General features: G+C 34.1%; 3 protein-coding genes across 3 annotated transcripts in view; all 3 read right to left on the bottom strand.

Moving 5' to 3' along the window:
- The window catches only part of LOC108219141 (12-oxophytodienoate reductase 1), a 79,335-nt gene extending 63,432 nt beyond the window's left edge, over positions 1 to 15,903 (bottom strand). Inside the window, 5 exon segments of the mRNA XM_064093051.1 lie at positions 14,346 to 14,418; positions 14,421 to 14,503; positions 15,049 to 15,179; positions 15,294 to 15,434; positions 15,773 to 15,903. Coding sequence (XP_063949121.1) covers positions 14,346 to 14,418; positions 14,421 to 14,503; positions 15,049 to 15,179; positions 15,294 to 15,434; positions 15,773 to 15,840 — 496 coding nt within the window. The 5' untranslated portion in view covers positions 15,841 to 15,903.
- Positions 15,904 to 16,725: 822 nt separating this feature from the next.
- On the bottom strand, positions 16,726 to 18,102 carry LOC108219130 (12-oxophytodienoate reductase 2-like). The gene is made up of 4 exons (XM_064088070.1): positions 17,966 to 18,102; positions 17,722 to 17,851; positions 17,463 to 17,612; positions 16,726 to 17,369 (listed from the first exon to the last, which is right to left on the bottom strand). Exons 2-4 carry the CDS (start codon positions 17,828 to 17,830, stop codon positions 16,771 to 16,773), a joined length of 858 nt encoding a protein of 285 aa, XP_063944140.1. The 5' UTR covers positions 17,831 to 17,851; positions 17,966 to 18,102; the 3' UTR covers positions 16,726 to 16,770.
- Positions 18,103 to 19,319: 1,217 nt separating this feature from the next.
- On the bottom strand, positions 19,320 to 22,272 carry LOC108211264 (12-oxophytodienoate reductase 2). Its single transcript, XM_017382820.2, has 5 exons — positions 22,073 to 22,272; positions 21,112 to 21,252; positions 20,878 to 21,008; positions 20,590 to 20,766; positions 19,320 to 19,960 (listed from the first exon to the last, which is right to left on the bottom strand). Exons 1-5 carry the CDS (start codon positions 22,144 to 22,146, stop codon positions 19,353 to 19,355), a joined length of 1,131 nt encoding a protein of 376 aa, XP_017238309.1. The 5' UTR covers positions 22,147 to 22,272; the 3' UTR covers positions 19,320 to 19,352.
- Between the last annotated feature and the right edge of the window lie 3,962 nt (positions 22,273 to 26,234).

Genomic DNA, 26,234 nt, shown 5'->3' with positions numbered 1-26,234 from the left:
AAAGGTGTTGCTTGACGGTTTAGTTTTTCCACCACCCGGAAAGACTAATACAAAGGCGATGAGTATCGGATATGGGGAAGAGCATCATTGGACTCATGTTCCAATTTATATGATCTCCCTTATTGGTCTTCACATAGTTTACGATATTCAATTGATATCATGCATACGGAAAAAAATGTTTTTGAGAACCTATTTTTTACTATTGTGAATGCGAAAAAGTCAAAGGATCACAAAAAAGCAAGAGCGGATTGCAAGCACTTTGGTGTGTTACCTCATTTGTGGATCGATGAAAATGGCAAGTCACCCAAAGCACCTTTTTCTATTACAAGAAAACAACGTAAACTTTTGTGTGAATGGATTAGTTCACTGAAACTTCCAGACGGTTATTCCTCAAATATATCTCGTTGTTGTAATGTTGAGGAGTGTACATTTTATGGATTCAAATCGCATGATTGTCATATATTTCTACAAAAATTATTGCCTCTTGCAATTCGTGAGCTTTTACCGGCGCCTATTGCGGATGCCATCACGGCAATTGCAATTTTTTTTCAAGATTTGTGCTCATCCACGGTTACAAAAACCGATTTGGAAATAATGGAAAAATCAGTTGTGAAGGCATTGTGTTTGTTGGAAACAATTTTTCCTCAAAGTTGGTTTGATTCGATGGAACACTTGGTTGTGCATTTGGCGGAAGAAATTAGACTTGCTGGACCTGCTTACTGGCATTGGATGTATCCAATTGAGCGTTTATTGGGGAAACTAAAACAAAAAGTCGGCAATAAAGCAAGAGTTGAGGGTTCCATTGCCGAACGATATATGGAGGAGGAGATTGTCAATATTTGTGCTTTTTACTTTGCATCCGACTCGATTCACAATAAATTAAGTCGTAACGAAGTTTTGTTTGATGTACAAAAGACCGACAAATTAGAAGTTTTTAAATATCCATGTGAGTCGCTTGGAAAAGAACGAAGTCGATATTTGAATGATGATGAGCAATTATTAGCTGATGAATATGTTCTTCTAAACTCTCCTGAAGTTCAACCTTATCTAAGGTATGGTAAATACATTTTATGATAAATTTTTGTGAAGATGTCAATACATTTTATGATAAATTCATGTTATTGACATTTATGCATTATTGTAGGAGGTACCAAGATCGAGTTATGAGACAACATCCTGAGACAACGCCACAACAATTAGATCATATTGTGAAAACTCGATTCAAACCTTGGTTTAAGAAAAAGGTTGAGAAAGACGAGATAGACGGACCTCGTTTCATGGACTTGCTAGAAGGACCGGCATTAAAGGTCATGACTTTTGAAACTTGTCAAGTTAATGGATATAAATTTTCAACATCATCCGCATCCGGTTCCAGTGTTGTAGTTAAGGGAACTTTGCACGAAAATAATCTTGATTATTATGGTCAACTAATAGAAATTGTGAGACTTATTTATCAAGGATGCAATCACGTATATTTGTTCAAATATATTTGGTTTGATAGTCTCGGAAATGGTGTGAGGATCGATAAGAATCGAGTGGTGACGGTTGATATAACTTCAAGATTGAGATCTAACGAAGTTTTTATTTTAGCTAGTCAAGCCTCTCAAGTATATTACGCTCCTAGCGTATTGGATCCATGAAGCAAAATATATACGGTGGTCAAATCTAAAAGTCGTCCGATTGATGAATCAATTATTGTGCAAAACGATATAGAGGACGCTTTTCAAGAAGATAGATCTAATGCCGCTAGCTCATTTTCACTATTTGTTGATTTTGCACAATATGGACAAATACCATTTATTCGGCATGAAAATCAAGATGATGATGATGAAGAAGACGAATTGCGAGATGATGAAAATCAAGATGATGATGATGATGTTGAACACAATGAAGAAGAGGAAGATGATAATGAAGATAATGATGATGATAATGAAGATGATGATGAAGATGATGACGGTTTTGATGACTTTCAATGATGTTTAGATTTGTGTAATGATTTATAATGGTGTAATCATATACGATGGTGTAATGATATACAATGTTGTTTAGGCTGCTTAGTAATTTGGTTATGTATTGCTATTTGATGTTGGTACAGGATTTGGAAACTGAAACTGCAAACGAATTATGTTTTTTTTTTCATTTTTTGCCCAGAAAACCGACCGATAGTACACATAACCGACCGGTTTTGACCATAAAACTACCAGAAAACCGACCGAAAACATATATAACCGACCACCTTCTTCCACAAAACCGACCGCATTCATCTAAGGGCGGTCGGTTATAACTCGGTCGGTTTTACATATCAGGATAGCGTACTGGTACAAGCCCGACCGGGTCATAACCGACTAGGTATAACCGACCGTGGCAGGATTTGACCTCGGTCGGTTTTACGTAAAACTCAGTCAAAGCATATATATATATATTATTTGTTATATATATATAAATTATAATAATATAAGTTTACCAGAAAACCGACCGCATTCACATAAAACCGACCATGATTTTTCAGAAAACCGACCGCATGCATATAAAACCGACCGGATTCAGACAAAACCGACCGTTGACGCCTTTGACTTCGGTCGGTTTTAAGTAAAACTCAGTCAAAGCTAATATATTATTTATTATATATATATATAAATTATAATAAAATAAACAAATATATATTATATAAATATGTATATATATAATATTTTACATGTAATATTTATATAAAATATATTCAGAATATAAATATATATACAGTCATAGCTATCTCTTCAGTCTTACATACACGGATGGTTACAAGTGAGGTGTCCGGAGAGGAAGGTGTGAAACCTAACTCTTGTTTCAACCTTTCCTCACGGTGACAAGTAAACGTCGTTCATCCCGTCCCCTTTGACGGTATTCAAAGCAGATCGTAGACTGACTCAGTACTAGTCAGTATCCCGTGTCTATATATTATTGGCTCATTTTTAATATATATTATTTTAACTTTTGTTTTCTAACTTCACGTGCCAAGAATTAAAGAGTATTCCGATCATTGCATGTATATTCTTATAACTTATATATGTCATAAGCAGTGTTCTAATTAAAAATCCCCGATTTAACTGAGTAATCCCCAATTAATCCACTGCAAGGTCGGCCAATGATTCGATTTTTGAAATACGATTAATCCTTATATATATTTCTTAATCGAAGTATATATGATACATATTAAAATTAAAATATTATATTACCTTAAATATGAATAATTATAGAATTTATGAATATAGTAATATTATTGTTAATTATAGAGTTACTAATAGCTAATATAGTATTATTATTTTTTATTTGAAATTAAATTATTATTAAATAATACTAGCTATTAATATATAATTTTATCTTAATATTTTTAATATTAAAAGCTATGGTTTTTATTTAATTAAATAAAACCCTAAATTTAGGGTTTAAAAAACCCTAAATTTAGGGTTTAATAAAACCGAACACCGTAATCTAAAACCGACCGATTTTTTTGCGCCTAAAAATTTCGTGAAAAATTAAAAACCGCGCCACAGTGAAACGACGTCGTTTCACTGGGGACGAAGACATAACCGACCGCTGCTGCGGTCGGTTTTGTGCTCTGTATATATAAAAAAAACAGCCGTTTCTTTTCTTTTCTCTATCTCCCTTTTCTCTCCCAAGTCTTTTCTCTCCCAACTCTCTTATCTCCCAACTGCAATTCAATGGCGATTTCTCTCTTTTCTCTTTGCTTTTATGCTCTTCAACTCTCAATCCACTATGCTCTCTTACTCCTACTCTCTGCAATCCAACCCCCAGTTCTCTCGATGGTGATTCCAACTCTCTTGCTCTCAATGGTGGTTCCAATAGCGATGGGGGCTCTGTTTGGTGGTTCACAAAGGAGACCCAGTGCTTACTATGCTCGGAGGAAGAAACCCCCAACTCTCAGTGGCGATTCCAATGTATATTCTCCATTTTCTCTATTTTTTAATTTCGTTTATGTGTATATATATGTGTATATGTTGGTGAATCTGCATATATATATATATATATATATATATATATATATGTGTGTGTGTGTGTGTGTGTCTATGTGTATGGGTGAATCTGCATATACGTATATGTTAATATATTTGTGTATGTGTGTGTGTGTATATAGGTGTATTGGGAAATTTTGCATGCAATTTGTTCGTCGGTTATGTGCAATTTGTTGGTCGGTTATATGTGGGGTGAATTTTTTCTTAATTTTTCAATTTGTATAAATTTGATTCCATTATTGAGAGAGATTTTAAGCAATGTGCATTAATCTTGTAATTTGTATAATGTGTGTGTTTGTATAATTTGTGTAATTTGTCTTTGTATAATTTGTATAGTTTATGTATAATTTGTGTGTTTATGTATAATGTCTTTGTATATATAGTTTATGTATAATTTGTAATTTGTATAATGTGTTTAATCTTGTAATTTGTATAATGTGTTTAATCTTGTAATTTGTATAATGTGTGTGTTTATGTATAATGTCTTTGTATATATAGTTTATGTATAATTTGTATAGTTTGTGTAATTTGTAAATTTGTCTTTGTATAATGTATGTGTTTGTATAGTTTGTAATTTGTATAGTTTGTGTTCTAATTGTGTATTTGTATGTGTTTAAGCGTTTTTGTGTTTTGGATTTAACTTGATTTTAATGAATTGTATTGTATGGGCTCTTTGGTTGGGTGATGATAGTCGTCATGATTTCATTGACGATATATATCATGGCAAGAAAAAGGAAAGCAACGGACAAGGACACCGACAAAGGCAAGGGAAAGAGTGTCGGTAGTAGTACAAACAAAAAGAAGGCGAAGGGAAAAGGCAAGGGAAAAGGAAAGGGAAAGACGGGGTTGCGTGACGAGCCAACGGATTCGGAAACTGAATCGGAGCATAACACAAGGGAGGCAGAGGCGGAGGCGGAGGAGGAACCGGTGAGAAGAGTGAGGATGCCACGGTCACATTCATGCGGCATTTTTGGAGCTAAGATACCAAAAAGACCTCGACGGATCAATATCTCCGATGGACAGTAAGTATATTGTTTTATATGTTGTGTTTTGTAGTGATTATTAATGATTTTTAGTGTTAAATATATGTAGTGTGCGTTTAGTTATTAATAATTTGTTCACGAGTTAATATTTATAATATTCTTATATAGTATTGAAGATAATGAGGCAAAAAAGACTTTGCTTGCGATTATTCGGGCAAGATGGCCTTTGGGTAAATACACGTTTAGTGACATAGACGCAGCTTACCCCAAGTGGCTCGGTCTAAGGGTTGAGGAGTTTCTCGTAAGTACATTTTTGTTTACATAATATGTTTTTGATTTTGTTGGTAATTGGTTTGGTACATTTTGTTGGCAATTGGTTTGATTATTCAATTTTAGTCCTTGTACTTGTTGATATTACGTAGAAATATTATAGGCAATTGAAAGGTCAAAGCCGTTCACAAGCCAAAGCTATCATTGAAGATCACATAAAGGTCACAATCAAAAGGACCATGAATAAATTGAAGAGGAGAATCGAGAGGAAATCGAGGGAGGAAGGGGTTTCGAAGTTGGCTTTGAAACCCGAATATTGGAATATAATTTTTTGGAAAGATCTTCTCAAGTATTGGGACACGGATGAAGGCCATTTGCATAGGTCGGAAGTTGGAGCTGCTAATCGGCAACGCGTGGAAAGGTTGCATAGCGCGGGTGCTCGCTCTTTCAACCGTGTGCGCGAGGTAGTACTATTTTTAATATGCAAACACACACACACATTTTGTTTTTACCTTATAATTATATAATATATAATATGATAATGCAAATGCTAATATAAGTTATTTTGTGGTATAATTCATGAACATGAAAAATAAATTGTCTAAAAGTCCGACAAAGCTTGAGGTGTGGGATGAATGCCACACTAGGATCGGCTCCACTCCCGAGAGCCGAATATATACTACCCCCGCCGCTATGCGCATTGCGGTAATCTTCTAATTTTAGCACTTTAATTAATTGTTTATATCATTAATTGTTTAATTAATTGTGATAAATGTGTAGGAACGATATGCCTCGATTCTTGATCGTATGCCGGTGGAGGTTACTCAAACGGGGGAGCGGGATGAGCCTTGGGATTGGTGGATGGAAGCAATGGAGGTTCCCCAAGGCGAGAGGCCAAAAAAGAATTATGTTGTGGGGTTCCCCAAAGCTCGAGCTAGTGATTTGATCCCAACACTAGCCACGCGCTATAGGGATTCCACCCGTGGCGGCGCCGGCTCATCCTCATCCGCTCCAACACAAAATCCAGTGGTTCCCGATTCCATCTACCTCCCGATTGTCCGCAATGTGCTCAATGAAACCCGTGCCAATCCTCTGCAATTTGCTCGTCGCCTATCGGATGAGGAGATAACAACCTTTGCACGCACAGCCCTCGAGGTGTTCGATCCAGCCACTGACCCGGCTCGGAGGGCGGAATGGAATAACCTTCTTGGCGGCGAGGTTGTGCACATTGTAGGGACATTGCTCGAGGATGTCCTCCAAAAAATGGATGCTCGTGCTAAAATGGTAATACACTTATGACTTAATGATTTGTTTTTTGTTTTTGGTTGATATGTAAAAATGAATGGATTCTAATTGTTTGACATGTTTTTGTAGGCAACTGCGCAAGAGGGAGAGAAAGATTACACAGATGTGGACGAGGACACGGATGAAAACACGGATGATGAGGGTGAAGGTGAAGGCGAAGCCGGTGGCGAAGGTGGTGGGGAAGGCGGTGGTGAAGGCGGTGGCGAAGATGGTGGCGAAGGCGGTGGTGAATCATCCGATGTTTCTTTGACCGATTAGTGTAATTTATAATTTAATTTTAACGGATGGTATATTAAGACAGTGGTTGGATTTGGATTGTGAATGTTTAGGTTTTGAATTGTTTAAATGTTTGGATTTGGATTTGTAATTAGAATGTTTGGATTTTGAATTGTTTGGATTTGGATTTGTAATTAGAATGTTTGGATTTGGTTTAATTAGAATGGTTTCGTTTAATTTTGTTGTTGGTATTTTGTGATGTTTGGTTGTTTAGGATGCTTGGTTTGATTGTTTAGGATAATTGTTTGGTTGGTATGGTTTTGCTACAGGGAATGGATTAGAAACTGCAGATTCTGCTGCAATTTTTTTAAAAATTCACCCAGAAAACCGACCGGATGGTCCCAAAACCGACCGTTTTTTACCATATTGATGCCAGAAATCCGACCGCATTCAAATATAACCGACCGTGCTCAATACATAAAACGCAGAAAACCGACCGTCTTCATCAGGAGTCGGTCGGTTATGAGGCGGTCGGTTATGCGAATCAGGGAGGCGTACTGCCACAAACCCGACCGAGTCATAACCGACCGCACATAACCGACCGTGGCAGAAGGTTGACTACGGTCGGTTTTATGTCAAAGTCAACTCAGAGAAAAGGCACATAACCGACCACCGTCATCGGTCGGTTTTACAAATCGCTTCTGACGTGGTCTGACACCTGTTGCCACGTGGTGACAGGTGGCATCAAGTGGGGCCAATTTTCTGGGAACAAAAAGGCACATAACCGACCACTTAGTCGGTCGGTTTTAAGAGTTAAACACGACCAATTCACGTAACCGACCAGGGTTTAACCGACCAACCATATCGGTCGGTTTTAGGCTTATAACCGACCGATATTTTTCATAACCGGCCGATTTTGACGGTCGGTTATATCCTGTTTTCCCGTAGTGAATACTAGCTTATAGCATATAATATATGTTATTTTATCGTATATATTATAAATTTAATTGATTTTATTGTGAACATAAAATTGTGTTGGAATTATATGATTAAATAAATTATTAATAGTTAAGTCCGCCAAATAGCTAATTAAAAATTAGGTCGAACATATATATTTTAATGATAATGTTTAAATATGTATTTTTTTATATTTTATAATTTAAGGAGACTTGTAAGCCGGGATATAAACCAACCAACCAAACAAACTTTTAATGTATCATCATTAATAATTAATAACATAATATTGAACATGTTAGGTTAATGAGACGCGTAAACTCAATTACTGACGGATCATATTAACCTATTTTTTTAATGTTTTGGTTTAATAGATAATAAAAAATATATAATAATGTATAACTTCGACTGAACGATTTATCAAACTCGAATGAGCGACCGACTGAACTTTTCATGTTTCAGCTCTATAATAATACTAGTCTTAAAACCGTGCGAACGGGCGACTATATATTTCAAAATTTATTACGTATAATTTAATTTCTAACATTATTTTCTAATTTATTTAGTATTATTGGATGTTATAATTGTTTACATGAACAATATTGTAATAATAAATTGAAGTGTGATTAAATCATATTAACTAATTGATTATATTTTTTCTCCTTACAAATTTAGTTTTTACACTATTTTATGTATATTATAAAATGGAAGTATAAATGATAAACAAATTTATGTTCAGTTTTTTTTCCTTACATTAATATGTGATAATGTATTTTCTGATTAATTTAGTATCATATTCTCATATTTTATATGTTTTTATTTGTTAGCAAAGATATATTGTTTATTATTCTACACAAAAAGAATTGAAAATAAAGAACACGAGTGATTGTGAATTATTGAATTTGGAAACTTTAAAAAAAAAATATGCATGCATATGTGAAAACTCTCAAGTTATTTATATGTATAGGACTGTTTGTGTATATCTTGTTTATATATTTATTGGATAGATTATATTAAGGTTGTTTTTAAAGTGATAAATTGGAGAGTCGATTAAAATTTCGAAAGAATCTATGGAAAGGCAGAAAATTTTACGCGGTTCCCTCGAAGATTGTGAATTTCCGAAATCCACAGAATTCAAGGTATTTTTCTATTTATTCAGCAGATGGCTGAACTAGTTACAGTTTCTTAGTGTTTACTCAAAATCATTTCATCAATGCACCTTTGGATTGTTTTTACCATTTTATATTGTCTGGTGTTATAGAAATATTTTTGATGTAAGATTCCATATTCTATTCTGAATCTTGGATATTTATGATATTCTTTCAAGTTTATTTTAAGTTGTAAGATCACTTAAGAGAATCCCAGACAATCTTAAGATTTATGAGATTCTTTTAAGTGTGTTAATGAACTAAATTAATAAATTAGTACAACCCTTAAGAGATTCGCGGAAAAAAAATTGGAGATGAGAGCTCCTAAGAGAATCTCAAAACTTCTTAAATAAGTTTAACCTAGTAAAACACTTAAGAGAATCTTGGAAAGAATCTTGAAGAATTATGAGATTCCTTTAAGTTTATTTTAAGTTATAATATTACTTAAGAGAATCCCAGAAAGTCTTAAGATTTTCTAAGGTTCTTTTAAGTGTTTTACTAATTTAAATTTAAGTATTGTGTGTAAAGTTATGACTGGTCCTTCAAAAAACATAATAATTTACTCATATAACAACTTAAGAGAATCCAAGACAATCTTAAGATTTTCTGAGATTCTTTTAAGTGTGTTACTGAACTAAATTATTAAATTAGTACAACCCTTAAGAGATTCGTGGAAAAAAATTGGAGATGAGAGCTCCTAAGAGAATCTCAAAACTTCTTAAATAAATTTAATCTAGTAAAACACTTAAGAGAATCTTGGAAAGAATCTTTAAGAATTATGAGGTTCATTTAAGTTTATTTTAAGTTATAACATCACTTAAGAGAATCCCAGTAAGTCTTAAGATCTTCTAAGGTTCTTTAAAGTGTTTTACTAATTTAAATTTAAGTATTGTGTGTAAAGTTATGACTGGTACTTCAAAAAACATAATAATTTACTCATATAACAACTCTGTTGCATGACTGGTTTTGGAATACTGCTGAATCTACTTCTGACTGGTGGAGATTGGAGATGGAATTAGACTGTTCGTTGAAAGCAGTAAAACGAAACAATGATATCTACACATTGGTGTTCCATTTAAAAGTTGATATCAGTGTCTACCACCAAATATCAAGTGTAACATATGAAGTAGATATCTTCAGATGGTCCCCTGTATTGGATTAATTTCGGTGGTGTTCCGAAGAGAGATCAAGTATACTTCTCAGTTGTTTTTCTGAATGTGAGAGAATTGCACTAGGAGTATGAACTTATATAATAATCCTAACTTGGAGAATAAGATTACAACTTTGATAAAATCATATTATTCTCCTTTGGGTAATTTATGCTCAATGTGATCATATCTTATGATTTTTATTTGATATACAGATGCCTAATAATTAAAAACAAAGTCGGGCCATTATTAAGGAGATTGGAGAGTCGATTAACATTTCGAAAGACTCTAAGGAAAGTCAGAAAGTTCTACGCGGTTCCCTCGAAGAGTGTGAATTTCCGAATTCCACAGAATTCAAGGTATTTTCTATTTATTCCACAGATGGCTGAACTAGTTGCAGTTTCTTAATGTTTACTCAAAATCAATCCGTTAATGCATCTTTGGATTGTTTTTAGGATTTTAATATTGTTTAGTGTTATACAAATATTTATGAGGTAAGATTCCATATTCTATTCTAAACCAGATTCCTTAATTTGATTCTTCTACAGGAATTTCGTAAAGATCTAGACTACTATCAGTATCTCCAACGTCAATTGGTTGTACACGTCGTTGCAGCGTCTAAAAACAAAGAAACAAATAGTACAGCGCAACATTTCATGAAAAGGTTCATCCAAATGAACCAGGACTACAACAACATCATTGGTTTTCTTGTAGACAAAAACAAGTAGATTTTTAAGGGGTTTGTTATTTTTAATTGACTGAAGTTTTAACGCTGTTAAGAATTTGACAAACGCACTTTTCCGCAGTGGATTGTATGTTATTTAAAATTATAAGATTTTTATGGATTTTTATCTCTAATGGTTTGTTATTTCCTTCATATATTTTGATATCAACATAATAATATTCATGTAACATATGTTACCTACGATCATTTTTGAACCTTAGATCTTTGGTATTATAATTATTATTTGAAATTTTAAGACATGCCATTGCTTAAATATTTTAATAGTGTGTTCTGACAGAAAACAGAGAAACAACTGTTGGTTTCTCTGTTAAAGAGAAACATAAAACTATTAAAGGTAGCTAAGATTTTGAGGTATGTTATAGTTTAAACACTTAAATAGAATGGATGAAAGGTATAGGTTAAACTCCAATGTATTTTAAAGAGAAATGAACATATTTTGTGTATTCTGAACAAAAAAACAGGAATACTAGGTGGACATTTCCATCTGTTCCTTTTTCTTCTTTTCTGGGCAATTTCTAGAATCATGGAATGCCATAGCATTGCAGAACTGACATTGCCTAGCAGTTCTTTTTTTACCTCCAAGTGTTTTTTCAACCGGATTAACAAGCCTTTTCCGAGATCCCTTGTTGTTACTTTGATTTGGAGGTAGAACCGTAACCTCTTGCACAATCTTGAAACCCATTAAGTTCTCAACATATTCTTGATCAAGACGCTTACCAGAACCTCCTAAAGATATTTTAATCTCATCAGAGAACACCTTAAGTTTTTCGTATAGGAGTTTAATTTTACCTACATCATTAGAGGCTTCGCTCACGCAACTTTGGAATAAAAACCAACATTCCTGGACCTTCTTCCTGCGAGAGTCATCACCGGATACAGGGTCTGGAATCTCTCCAAGTTCTAGTGTTGAAAACCTATCGACTGCTTTCTTCAACCATCTATTTATGACATATTGTCTAGGAATGATATTAATACCGTTGATTCCTAAACAGAAAAATGCATGTCTACATAAGTAACCAACACGTATGAACAGCTTGCAAGAGCAGCTTATATCGTGCGTTTCCAAGTCAAGAGACACCTATCAGGCAAAGTCAAAAAAAAATTTATCACAATATAAAACTTAAAAAATGTAAAAACTAGATTTTAAGGGTATGTTATACCTCAAATTTGTTCAAGTGATCATCTGGGTCCTTTATCACAATTGTCTTCAGCCTATCGACACTTTTCCATTCAAGAATAGTGAAATCTCCACTGCAACCTACTATCTCCTCTTGTATCTTGTAAAACATAACTCGTGTATATTGTTCTGCAGCATCTTTCTCAATTCCCTTGTTGGATATAGTTCTTGGAATTGTATTATCATAGTGAGTCATTTTTTTGTATTGGGTTCTCTGTCTTGCAATTGCACTATCGTAGCATATGTAAAATTCAGATAGTGTATCTCCTCTTTGCACAAAGTGGTTAAAGAAGAAATTTGAACTTTCCGATCTAGATTTTGTTCTTAACAGTCCCAACATTGGCTCATCATTGAAGTACGCTGGAATCCATGATTTTCTTATATCATATAATTCTGATAACCATTTGTTCCCAGATAGATCAAAATCTGTTATTACTTCTTTCTACCCTTCTTCAAACTCTAATGGTGATTTATGATTGCACCATACAAATTTGTTTAATCTCTCCATAAAAGGAGATTCTGAACAGAACAGAGAACCTAACTGCATAAGGAATATAAGAAAATATAATCAAAAAATTACATAACTAAATAGCTCTAATAGATCTAGAATAAAACCATGTTTTATTAAATTATATACAAATACCTTTGACGGGAACTTTTTCATGATATGCCACATGCAGAGCCTGTGTTTTACAAGTGGAAATACAGATTCTATCGCAACTTTCATAGCTGGACATTGGTCAGTGATAATACACCTTGGCTCACGTATAAAAATTGTCTTCATCGAGTTGCATAGCCACTTGAAACTATCAGAAGATTCACTCTCAAGCAACGCTCCTGCAAATGTAACACTTTTCCAGTGGTTGTCTATACCAATCAATGGAACAAAGACCATTCCATACCTATAAGATCACAATTCTTGAGAATACGTAAGAATCTTATATACAAGCTCAAACTATAAAAGAGAAAATGTATATTTTTTCCTTACTTGTTGGTCCTGTAAGTTGCATCAAAACATACTACGTCTCCAAACACTTCGTAACATTTCCTGTTGATATTGTCGGCCCAGAATAAACGAGTTAAGTGGTTGCTTGAATCAGTTTCGTACAGGAATCCGAATTCTGTGTCAGAGCTCCCTTGAATATCCCTGAATTTATGTATAATCATATCCGCATCGTGTTTACCAATTTGTTTTTTAACATCCCTCGAAAAGTTCTTGAAATCAACTACAGTAGCGCCTACATTTTCAGAGGATCCAGTTATTGCTGAAACTAAACCATATGCTCGAGTGGCTCCAATGTTCATCTTAGCTGCATCGAAAATAAAATGCTTATGGAAATCTGTGAGATTCCTGTTGCAACACAAAAACATTTGTCCATCATTGTCTGCTAATTCATGGTTGTGTTCCTCAACAAATTTTCTTAGCTCAAACCCGCCATCAGCTGCCCTATTCACACGTATCAAGGCTGGGCAAGAACATTTTATTGATACAGTTTTTCGGATTCTGTGTTTGTAACCTTCAAACCCAACCTCAGACCTTGATGTTTTTGTATCAGATGAGCCGGACCTAGAGCAAATAAAATATTTCAGTGATGTCTGTCCAGATATATCACTTTTTTCTTGAGCTTTTCTTATATCAAAACCGCAAACTCTTCCGTATTCCTTATAAAAATCATAAGCCGCTTGTAAATCTTTGAATTTCTGATTCAAAGCCGGTTTCTTCTCAACTACACATGTGGGAATGTTCTTGATAATTACTTTTGCTTGTTGATAATTGGTTTCACTGCTACTATCCATACTTGTATAAAATCGATAGAGAAAAGTGAAAAAAACCTTCTTATGCTGTTTTTGAAAATGATCATAATGTGTACTTCTTCTGCTGATCTTCTATTCCAAAGCGAATTCTACAAATTATACTATCAACATTACTAACCTTGAGTGACGTCAAGTTGTTCATCTTCCATGGCTGTTATGCTTGTAACTGAAGCTATTAAAAAGTTGTTCGTAAGGATGTAACGTGCTGTTCTTATTATGTCTATATGTCTGTATATGTCTGATTGAAGATAGAAATTATTAACAAAAATAGAAAATCTATCTAAATATGGAATCAATCTCTGATTGATTATGTGAAATTCTGTATTCCTAAACTACCCTTTATTAACTAGATTTCATTGCTATTTTTATAAATTACTGATTAGATAATGATTATAAGATCAACGGTAGATAAACGGGTTACTCAGTTTTCTTGATAAGCTGGGTTTTCTTAGTATTTTCCCCCTATATATATATATATATATATATATATATATATATATATATATATATATATATATATATATATATATATATATATATAGCGGAATTGGCTTAACCTCAGAAGACATACCAGCTTCCATAGCATTCCTAGCAGCAAGTCGGAAATCATTTACAATTTGAGGAATTTCCTCTGTTCCTCTGTACTCAGTCGTCGAGGAGTAGAAAATTCTGCCTCATCAATACCCTTGTCTGTACAGGAGATCGGAGCTTGTCCATTTGGCTGAAAACCTGCATGAACAATTTAAAGCGATAGAACACATTCTTATTAGGAAATTAACTTCATTGTAATTAATACAAACAGTTAGGTTCACTTCTTTAACTAGGCAAGTCCATAATGTTATAAATGACAGAATCAATAAGTTTGCTCATTCAACCAGGTGAAGCATTTGAAATTTTTCATAGAGCAGGTGAAATACTTCTTCGATTGATTGTTACATATGAAAATACTAACAACCTAATGCAGTAGCAGGAATAAATAACACTATAGTTTGAGTACTAAGTAACCTATATTAGAAACTTAGGATTCAGTAGATATAATCGCAGCTCAGAGCATTATACCTGATAGTTATTGTGCAAATAGTTAGTAGTTCTCTGGTTTATAATAATATGTTCCATTTATGGATCAAAAGAAGCTTCTAGTAAAAATCGGGTGATAAGAAGAACCTAAGATCTACGACACTCCACGTGTTATTTTATAAAATGCTAAAACTGCAATTAAACTGTGACACATTAAAAAACTTCATTTTTTCTCATTAGTAACTGAATAGTATTACCAGTATTAGAAGCCCTCCCAACGTGCCAAATCTGACAGAAGAATATACCGCCTTTAGCATGAACAGCATTAACAATGGGTTTCCAGGCTTCAACCTGTTCTTTTGTCCATATACCTGGTGTATCTGTATACCTTCAATCAAACTCATCTTTATTACATACTAAAGATATAAAAGATTTTTTTATATACAGATCTTAATATTATCCAGAATACCTAACTGAAAACAATAACATAGATCAGATTTACCCTTGGGCAGTGTCAGAAACTCCGGTGGCTTCAGATATCAGAAGACCCCCTTTTGTGGTTCTTTGCGAATAATATAACATAGCATGGGGCTGAGGAACATTTCCACAAGATCTTTGTCTTGTCAAAGGTGCCAAAACCACTCTGTAGAAAATGGAGGGGTAAAAAATACAAGGATCAATCAGTAATGCAAGTGCATAATCTTTTTGGCCATAAAATGTTAATGTAATCAAAGAATACATCGAATTCTAGTGAAAACATACAAATGCAATATTGCTTTCATGATAATTCTCATTTGGGCTAATATTAGCACCCCCAATAAGCAAAGTTAAACATATATCACCATGCAATTCCAATCTGCAGTCTCATACTATTAAAACCAAAGATTCCATGTAATACTAAAGAACATAGAAACTACACAAACAACAAAGTGCATTGCATGCATGATAATATAAGTAGAGCTTAGGTTTTTAATTACACACCTATGAGAAAGATGAAAGTTGCCCATTTTGTATGGAGTAAGGACTTGAAGGGTTTGCTCCTCTGCCATTGTTGTATCTCTTTTTTCGATTCTAAATTTTCCCTGTTCTTCTGTGCAAGCAATAATGTTACACTCCTCTCTACCAGGTGTATATATAGGAAAAAAAACAGGAACTACACTGAAGTAGCAATAAACAGATGATTGGTAAGGACAGAGCTGATAGCAGTCATTTTCTGTTGCACTTTTTCGGTCCATCCCAACAATTAAAAACTACTACATCTTCTAAATCACGTCAGTGATTACGTATAAGATGCACAGACAAAAATAAGAGGGCTGCTAGATTTTAATATAGCGCAAAATTGCAGTTGGTTCAAATATGGGGCCTAGGCTTTTTTCTCCATTAACCTGATTTGCTTCAACTTGATCCAAATACAGAAGTTAGTAGTGAATGTTTATTGAAGTGTTGAAATAATTTCAAGTTACCTGTTCTCAGTTTAGTGTCGAAAAATCTTTTCTTGGCCACCTGCATTAATGGCCAGTGAGCCAGAACTCGATTTATCTTCTATACCAAAATAACATCTCTAATATTCAATGACTGAGTGATTTGATCTTTTTGGAATCAACAAGTGGCCAGCTTGCAATTTAACATGCAGAGTATTAGAGTGGTTAATTAAGTTCGACGGTTGAAGAAGGCCTTTCTGCGTTTATCATGAGCTGATCTGCAATTTCTCTCGGCAATAGATCAAATGATAGAGAAATTGCGTTACAGTGCCTATTGAGTAGGAAGTAGCTAACCTTGTATTAAGGGTCCTCGTTAGATTTGTAAAAAATGACTTATAATCGCGAGAAAATACAATCTGAAAAGTTTTACAATTCACGAACTAGAACGACTGATAATATAGATAGAATGATGAAAGATGAAATCTGCATTCAAGCATGCACAACAGCCAGAATGAGAAACAATAACCACACTAAGAATTGCTTTTCAAGTTTCTTCAGTTAAGTCGAAAACTTTTCATCGAGAAACGGATAATCAGTGTATCCAACAACCGGATCAGATAAATAGAATGTGCTTCTATTGTACTTGTTGAGAGGAGCATTAAGCTCATAGCGCTTTGGAAGATCCGGGTTGGCCAGAAATGGCCGGCCATAAGCTACAAGGTCTGCACGGTTCTCAGCCAAAGCATTATTACCATCTTCCCTGCCATAGCCACCAGCAACAATAAAAGTGCCATGAAAGGCTTTTCTCATTGGCACGAGGCTCTTGGGACTCTCGGCCATATCTCCCAAGGTTTTCATCCGTGGCTCAACCATGTGGCAATAGAGAATGTTGTATTTATTCAAGGAACTGGCCATATAAAGCCCCAGGGCTTCCGGATTTGAGTCCCCTGATTCCATGTAATTTGCAAAAGGCGAAAGCCTTATGCCTACTCGGTCTGCCCCTATCTCCTCCGTTACAGCTTCAACAATTTCATGAGCAAGTTTGCAGCGGTTTTCCAAGGAGCCCCCATACTTGTCTGTTCGGTCATTAACTTGATCTTTCAAGAACTGGTCTATTAGGTATCCATGAGCACCATGGATTTCAACTCCATCAAAACCTACATTTTGATCAAACAAAAAAACCATCAATGCAACAAAATCCTTGGCATGCAAAACATTAATTAACTAAATCATTTCCTTGGAACACATACCAGCTTCCATCGCATTCCTAGCAGCGAGTCTGAAATCCTCTACAAGTTGAGGAATTTCCTCTGTACTCAGTCGTCGAGGAGGAGAACATTGTGCATCATCAACGCCCTTGTCTGTACTGGAGATTGGAGCCGCTCCATTTGGCTGAAAACCTGCCCCAACAATGCAAAGTGACAGAAGACATTCTTGTTAGAAAGTTAAGTCAAAAAACATAAAACAAAATTCCATCATTTATTGAAAAAATTAAGTAAAATTTTTAACCTGTATTCGACACCCTTCCTACGTGCCATATCTGACAGAAAAATAAACCACCCTTGGCATGGACAGCATCCACAATAGGTTTCCATGCTTCAACTTGTTCCTTTCCCATATACCAGGTGTGTCTGGATACCTTCAATCAAATGTCATTTTAATTATATACTAAATCCTAATGACATTGAATGTTCGCATTTACAATTCAATAGCCAACTCACTAAAAACAACAGAGATAGTGTTTAGTGTTTACCCTTGGGCAGTGTCAGAAACTCCGGTGGCTTCAGATATCAGAAGGCCTCCTTTGGTGGTTCTTTGCGCGTAATATAATATAGCATGGGGCTGAGGGACGTTCCCATACGATCTTTGTCTTGTCAGAGGTGCCAAAACTACTCTGCAGAGAAGAAGAGTGCAACTATTAGTAAAACTAGCAATGACAAATGGTTTTTCTTCAAGTGATTGATAAGAAATGATGCAAGAAATATAAGTAAACCCAAATGGCCAAATTTAAATTGATGAAACAACAAGTGCATTACTACATGATGACAGTGATTAATATCAAGTAACTATTATACGTGGTTGAGTTGTATGAAAACCACTATAAACTGAATAATTTTTGAATCATATAATTTTTTCCCGCAAACACATGATTGTGGTTTGTTCAAACATGGCTGTTTAATTTATAAGTAATGAATGATGTAATTTAGTTCAGAAATTAATAGAGTAGAATGAGTATATATTTTTGGAAATTTAGCAAATATATCTTTGTTTATATATTTTTTTGCAATTTTATTATTGAAAATAATTACAAATATACTAGGTAATTGTAATTCAATGCAATGAAATGCAACCAAATGCAACTTCTTTTTTACAAAAGAAAATATATTATCTTATATAAATAGCAGGATGCAAAGTGCTCTCGTCTCCTTTAGTGGTGACTAAAGAGATGGGGAATGGATAGTTATTCCGCAAAACATTAAGGTCTAACATCAATACGACAAACGAAAAGATAGAACATTGGCTACAAGTCGACATTACTCCAGCATAGTTGGTGATGGTAAGCGCTCGGAGAAAGATAGAAAATTGGCTACAAGTCGAGATTACTCCAGTGTAGTTGGTCGTAATAAGCATAGAAAAAGCTCACATTGCTCCTCGCTGCATGATCTCGCAGAGTGATTTAAAGGAAAATGCTAGGTAACCCAAAAAAATTATTCTCAAATTTTTTCCCCAAATCTAGTTGGTTCAACTCACATGTACATCAACCGTCCAATTAAAACTCGTCATTTGTCCACGACATCATTTGAGAAAAAGTTTTAGGAACAAATTTTGGGATAAGTAGCACTACGTGTGATTTGAATTCATTAAATTTCATACTGTCAGTGAAACAACAACTATTGCAAACAGTTATTGTCATTTTGAATTATCTCTCAGGCAAAATGCTACAAACTTAACCAAATTTATATCATTACATTCAAAAGTCACATAGTGAAACAAGTTTTGTAATCCACATAAGCTGGATTGACCAATAGTATAGATAGAATAAATGATAGATGCTACTTGCAGCCAGAAAAAGACATTAACCCCCAAATCACTCGCAGGAAGGGGAAACAAGAACCACATTAAACTTATATTTTTACATATTACTTCACTTGAGCATGAATTGTTTCATCGAGAAATGGATAATCAGTGTAGCCAACAACCGGATCAGATATATAAAATGTGCTTCTGTCATACTTGTTGAGAGGTGCATCAAGCTCAAACCGCTTTGGTAGATCTGGGTTGGCCAGGAAATGCCTACCATAAGCAACAAGGTCTGCACGATCCTCAGCCACAGCTTTATTACCGTCTTCCCTACCATAGCCCCCAGCAACAATAAAAGTTCCATGAAATGCTTTTCTCATAGGCACCAAACTGTGGGGACTCTCGGCCATTTCTCCAACGGTTTTCATCCTTGGCTCAACCATGTGGGAGTAGAGAATATTGTATTTATTCAAGGACTCAACCATGTAAAGCCCCAAAGCTTCCGGATTTGAATCTCCTGATTCCATGTAATTTGCGAAGGGTGAAAGCCTTATGCCTACTCTATCTGCTCCTATCTCTTCGGACACAGCTTCAACAATTTCCAGAGCAAATCTGCATCGGTTCTCCAAGGAGCCCCCATACTTGTCTGTTCGGTCGTTGACTTGATCTTTCAAGAACTGGTCTATTAGGTATCCATGAGCACCATGTATTTCAACTCCATCAAAACCTACATTTTGGTTAAGAGAAAAAAAAAAAGATATCAATGCAGCCCATCAGAAGTTTTCTTAAAGTTAAGTTATTCTAAAAGTTCAAGAGGAAACCCCTCATTTTTAAGATTATGAAGTCAAATTGCATAAACCTAAGATTCGATATTCGTTTCATCAGTTCACATAAGTTGTTAATATGATACTTAACATATTCTTTATATTTTTAAGAACCATATAAGTTTTTGTGATTATATGGATAGACTTTAAAAGTTCAACATAGGATTCTTCACAGAGGTAACAACTAAATTATGTAGAACTAAAAAATTGTGTAAAACAAAATATTAATTCTATAGTACAAACTACAAAGATAAACCGAAGAAGCCAAGAATACTATTTCCTGATTTGCAATGATAAAAAATATATCTTTCCCCATGTTTTACCTTAGAAAGGTATTATCATATCAGTACAACAAAAATAACTACTGCTCACAAGTTTTCAGGGTATTAAAAGATGAGATATGTGTCTTCACTCTTCACAGTTCTATTCTAATGATTAATATTATATTTGGAAGTAAAAGAGTATCTTTGCGGTAGTTATCACTTTTGACATACCCAAAATAGCACATTTAGGTAAAGCGTAAGGAAAATACCTGCTTCCATAGCATTCCTGGCAGCAAGTCTGAAATCATTTACATGTTGAGGGATTTCCTCGGTACTCAGTCGTCGAGGAGGCGTAAATCGTGCAACATCAGTGCCATTGCTTCGAATTTGAGGAGTTGGCATCTTGTCTGTACTAGAGATTGGAGCCTGTCCATTTGGCTGGAAACCTGCAGGAATAGAATCCAAGTTATACAAGATACTCTTAGTAAGTTGACAACATCTAAATCTAATTGATACAAATGAAAAATTCTGAGGAATGAATCAGTCAAAAGTAATACCCGTATTAGAAATCCTCCCTACGTGCCAAATCTGACAAAAAAATACACCGCCTTTGGCATGAACAGCATCCACAATCGGTTTCCAGGCTTCTACTTGTTCTTTTGTCCATATACCTGGTGTTTCAGGATACCTACAATGAAAAGTCATCTTCATTATAATCTAACATATCGAATATAGGCATTTACATTTGTCTATATAATCTAGAGTACAAAAACCACAAAGACCATATTTACCCTTGGGCAGTATCAGAAACCCCAGTGGCTTCAGAGATGAGAAGACCCCCTTTTGTGGTTCTCTGGGAGTAATATAATATAGCATGAGGCTGAGGAACGTTTCCATACGATCTTTGTCTTGTCAGAGGCGCCAAAACTACTCTGCAGGAAATAAAAAATATTTACAGTACTACAAGGAGAAACTGTAAAAGATCCAAAATCTTATTAGACAAACATTAATGCTCCACCAAAGATCAGGAAAAAAAAAATCCATTGTTTAATACCACATAATATAAGACTGAACATATATTATACGGACTCTTACACCGCTGAAAATCCAAAGCAACAGATATCAAACTAAAAAGGAAAAGTGGCAAGGTAAGGGGAACCTCAATCAACAAAGCTGTTATATAAAATTAACATACATGTGCAGAAGGGGCTGGAGCTAAAAATAGTACTAATACGATTCTTAGAATAAAGACTAGCGCAGTATCACATACTGCTAAAAGGGGAAATGCATTTTACTTAAAGAAAAAGTTTAGTTAAGACGATTAATTAGTCCAGACTGAGAGTTGTAAAATGAAGGCAACGAGTGATTTATGCGCATATTTCTAGTTTAGGAGGCACAAATCTTTTTTGTTTTCATCTCTACCCTCCCCAATGGAGGACTCCTACGAATGTACCTAACTCCATCTGCGAAAATGGAACTTCCTGCATTGTCAAATTGTCATGAATTCTGACTATTGTGCTTAATCAAATCCTTACTTGAGACAAGTTATCATTTCTAATTATCTAATACAAAGTTTTAAAAATTCTTATCATTCAAATAATAAATCCAACACCCCCAACCAAGTAGTTGATTATCCTGCTAATAAAGTCCTAACCCATGTATTCGATTCTCCAACATTCATATATTGTGATGAAATACAAGTAGAAATCAAGCATATGGCTATAAATGATCAACAAAAAGAACAAAAATTACCTATGACAAAGCTGGAAATTTCCCATTTTGTATGGGGTGATAAGAGGGACATCAAGTGCTGGAACCTCTCCCATAATTTCTCTACTGCAACTTGAGTGTGCTTTCTTGTTTATATCGGAGTGTTTCTGTATAAGGTGTGTGAGCACTGAGCAGACTGTCGAATAAGACTGCCACTCTTGCTAGTCCTGGTTTAGAAGTTTTTTTTTTGACAATGCAGTCTGTTCTAATAATTTTTGGGATGAGCGAGAGTCTTTGGGTGTCCGCGGACAACATAAATTTTGTATTTAAATATATAATTTAAAAATATTTTTCAAATACATAAATTAAAATTATAACAATAGCTACATATTTCAAACTCCATCGCATGTTTATCATATATTTAACCAGATGAACCATTACAAGCTCATTTTTCAAGTCAGATAATTATTATAATCTTTTATTTAAATTAATATGATAAGTTAATTATTATAATCTTTTATTTAAATTAATATGATAAGTTAACGAATCTTTTATAATTATTAGCTAAATTGGACTGGCATGTGATATCATCTAAAATTTGTTGAATCTGTAGACGGTGTGCTTCAATAATATTGATTGGTTGTTTATAATTTAAAAAATAATATGTTATTAATATTTTAAATTATTAAAATAGAATATATCATTTCAATACGATAATAAATTATGTGGAATCTTCCTACGGATTTCTTATATAAATGTAGGTTTACGTAAAACTAGAGTTGAGGATGAACCTGTACAGCAAATCAATACACATTTATTCTTGATTGCACTTGTTAGCTTGTTGGTTCAACCGACAGCGGTCTAAATACGTGTACTACAAGTCTACAACTAATTATCCTCCATCCCTCCTTTTCTCACTCACGTCAGTGATTACGCATAACTATCGTCCGTTGTGGCGACAAATTTATACACAATTTATTTTCAATTTGATAATACTGTTTATGTTACTGTTTATGTTACTCTTGAGTTATATACATTCATTTTTTGATAAAAAAAGGTGTTAATCTAATAAAAAAAATCATACGACATCGATATCAATGATCGAGTCGAACAAACGGTAAATTGTAATTGCCTGTTCTCATGAAGAGACAGTAAAGCGATATTTTGAAAATAATGTATATACAAATACAAGTACCCAATTTATGCATTCTCGTTAAAATACTGGTGGTCGCTTCATATTATTTGAGTTATCGACCAAAACTGCAATTCCATACGAAATTTCATCACCAAATCAAACCACCACTTACCATCATGAAGTGGAAACAAACCTCTCACCAAGAAGAGAAAGCAGCCTAATCGAAAGGATAAAAAGTCTTCCCCGATGAGAGAGATTATTGAAGAAAACGGATTAAATAAAAGAAATATAAGAGTTTGGGGCTTTGTAAATTCTTCTATTCTGGTGAATAATATTTGGTTATTTCGCTATTATCCTACTACATTCTCCTCATGTACTGGTGAATTATATACATTATCTCAAGTGAGTTTTATATATTTGAGACTTACGTTTAGTAATGAGGATTACACGAATGTTGAGTATGAGAATAAGTAGACACATGTTCGAATAAGAATTATAGGAATGAAGTGTATATAAATATCCCAAAATGTTGAAAAAAGAATGACTTAACTATTAAATTGGAATTTCATTCAATAAAATAAAATTGTTAATCCAAATACTAAGACACAAGTTTGAGGTCTTTAACCCAACTGAGCCAAACGTCAACGATCGTTTGAATTTTTAATGCCAACTAGCAATATTGTCCGTGCTCCGCACAAGATAAATGTTAATTTTAAAATTTTGTAACAATTAGTTAATATTGTAGTATTCATTCGATGAGTATCACGTATTTTGAATTTTTAACATGTATTTTGTTATATATTTACAAACAATCATAGGTTTTAAATATACTATTTTATTCTACGGATACATCAAGAATCAAAATCATCCACCAACATTATCAAATATTAAAAATTTAAATACAAATAGTGCATAAAAATCAAGTATCACGTAATCAAGTCAAAATTAATCAAGTAAAATGAATGGTATTCATTGCGAAAATATTAAAACTAGGGATAACAATTGTAAAAAAATATTTAAAAAATTAACATCATATCTTCATCTAGTTCCGTAGCACAACAAGAAGAAGAAAAGCATGTTTTGGCTTTGCAAAATTTACTTCCATCCTCCGATTGCTGCAAAAGTAAAAGGCGAACCCTTTATTTTTTTTTGTCAGGGGCGAACCCTTTATTTTGGATATGAAAAGGCAAAGTTCTTGCTGAAATAATTAGGATTTTCTCCTGTAAAAAGTAATAGTAGATATAATCAGTCAAATAAATCTAAAAAAATTGTACTATTGCTTCGTAATAAAGCTATAAAAGAAATTTATCATTTTTCAATTCTTGGTAGTTTTTTCTTTTTGATGGAAATAAATTTTCATTAAGAAACTTGCTCGTTACATAAAGTCTCCAACAATGAACTCGGAAGATACAAGAAAATATTGTAACTATTCGACAAACATGGTACTCTAGCCAAAAGGTGAGCGACACAATTTACCTGCTTCTTGACGTGATTTACCATCATTCCTCTGCTGTAACTTTTGATGACAAAACTCGAAAATATGGCCAGCCTCATTATAGAACTGCATCTCATTAGAGCAAGTCCAATGCTAGATGCTATATATTTATTGCTATTGCTATAATATAGCACCAAAAAGTGTTTTTTGGTGCTAAAATAAAACTTGCACTCCAATGCTAAGTTTTATAACTAGTTTCAAATTTAAGCAACTCGTTAACTTTTACCTAACTTCTATAAATTTTATAAAAAATCTCAACAAATATAGAATCAAGGATGATGTGGCAACATGGATGGATCCATCCTTGGTTTCAAATATAGAACCAAGGATGCATCTATGCATGGATGCATCCAAATATAGCACCCCTTTGGAGTTGAGTTTTTTTACTTTTGATGCTATAATATAGCAATAGAACCAAGTATAGCATTGCATTGGAGTTGCTCTTAGACATTATTGCTTTCACAGTGATCTCTGAATCGCTCTCCATCTTTCCCAGCTCCTCAATCCATCTTATGCCCTCCTCCATTCCACGAGCTTCAACTTCCAGGACTGTTACTTGAACCTGAACTCTCATATTTTTGCCTTGTACAAACTGCCCAAGCTCGTATCAAATTATCATTCCCACACTCTCATATTCTTTATGTTATGCTGTGAAATTTTTAAAATTGGGGCCCTCAAAAATTTGGGGCTATTTGCACACCCCAATAGCCAGCACCGCAAAAAATTGGGTTAACTCGTTGCAAAATCCGATATAATACACAATATATAGTACACGATATATAGTACCCCAATTGGGGGCCCTCAAGAAATTGGGTTAACTCGTTTGTAGTACATAATATATACTCTCTCAGTATCAAAAAAAATTTCTCGTTTGATATGTCGGGACTGTTCATAACATGAGGCAAATTACTAATTTACGTCTAATCTATAAAAATAAATATAATCATGAGTGATATTGTTAGTTTCATATTTATGAGTACTTTGATATGGTGAAATTTTTATATTTAATACTAATATGAAATTAAAGATATTAATGATTAAAAATATATGTTGGCAAACGTGATAAAGACAAAAAAGAAAAGTATTTAAGGACGGAAGGAGTAAAGAATAAAGAATTGAGTGGACTATCCACATTATATCACGAGGACATAAATAGGTATTTGTTTGTATTGTTTTAAAAACTCATATATAACTTGATTATCCAAATGGGATCAAAAGGACATAAACAGGCATTTGTTTGTATTATTGTAAAAAAACAGCGGGGGTAGAAATAATCTTTTTCCAGTTTCTTTGTATTTAGGAATTAAGTATATAGATATTTATACAGCTACTACGTTTTTTATTCAACAAATGGCAAATTGTACATTCTGGCAGACATTTGAAGATGTAAAACAGGATCAGCTCAACTAATTTGCAGACAACAGAGTTCAATATTAATATCCTTCAGTAAACTATTGTAAAGTCTAATCAATAGCACTCACTAGAAAACACCAAAAAACACAAACACCGTTGCTCAAAGAAAATAACTACAAAGCATAATCTGTAAAAACAAGATAATCTCCGGCAAGTACACT

Source organism: Daucus carota, chromosome 1, assembly GCF_001625215.2.
Source record: "Daucus carota subsp. sativus chromosome 1, DH1 v3.0, whole genome shotgun sequence".
Classification (NCBI taxonomy): domain Eukaryota; kingdom Viridiplantae; phylum Streptophyta; class Magnoliopsida; order Apiales; family Apiaceae; genus Daucus; species Daucus carota.
This window is presented reverse-complemented; position numbering and strand designations above follow the sequence as displayed.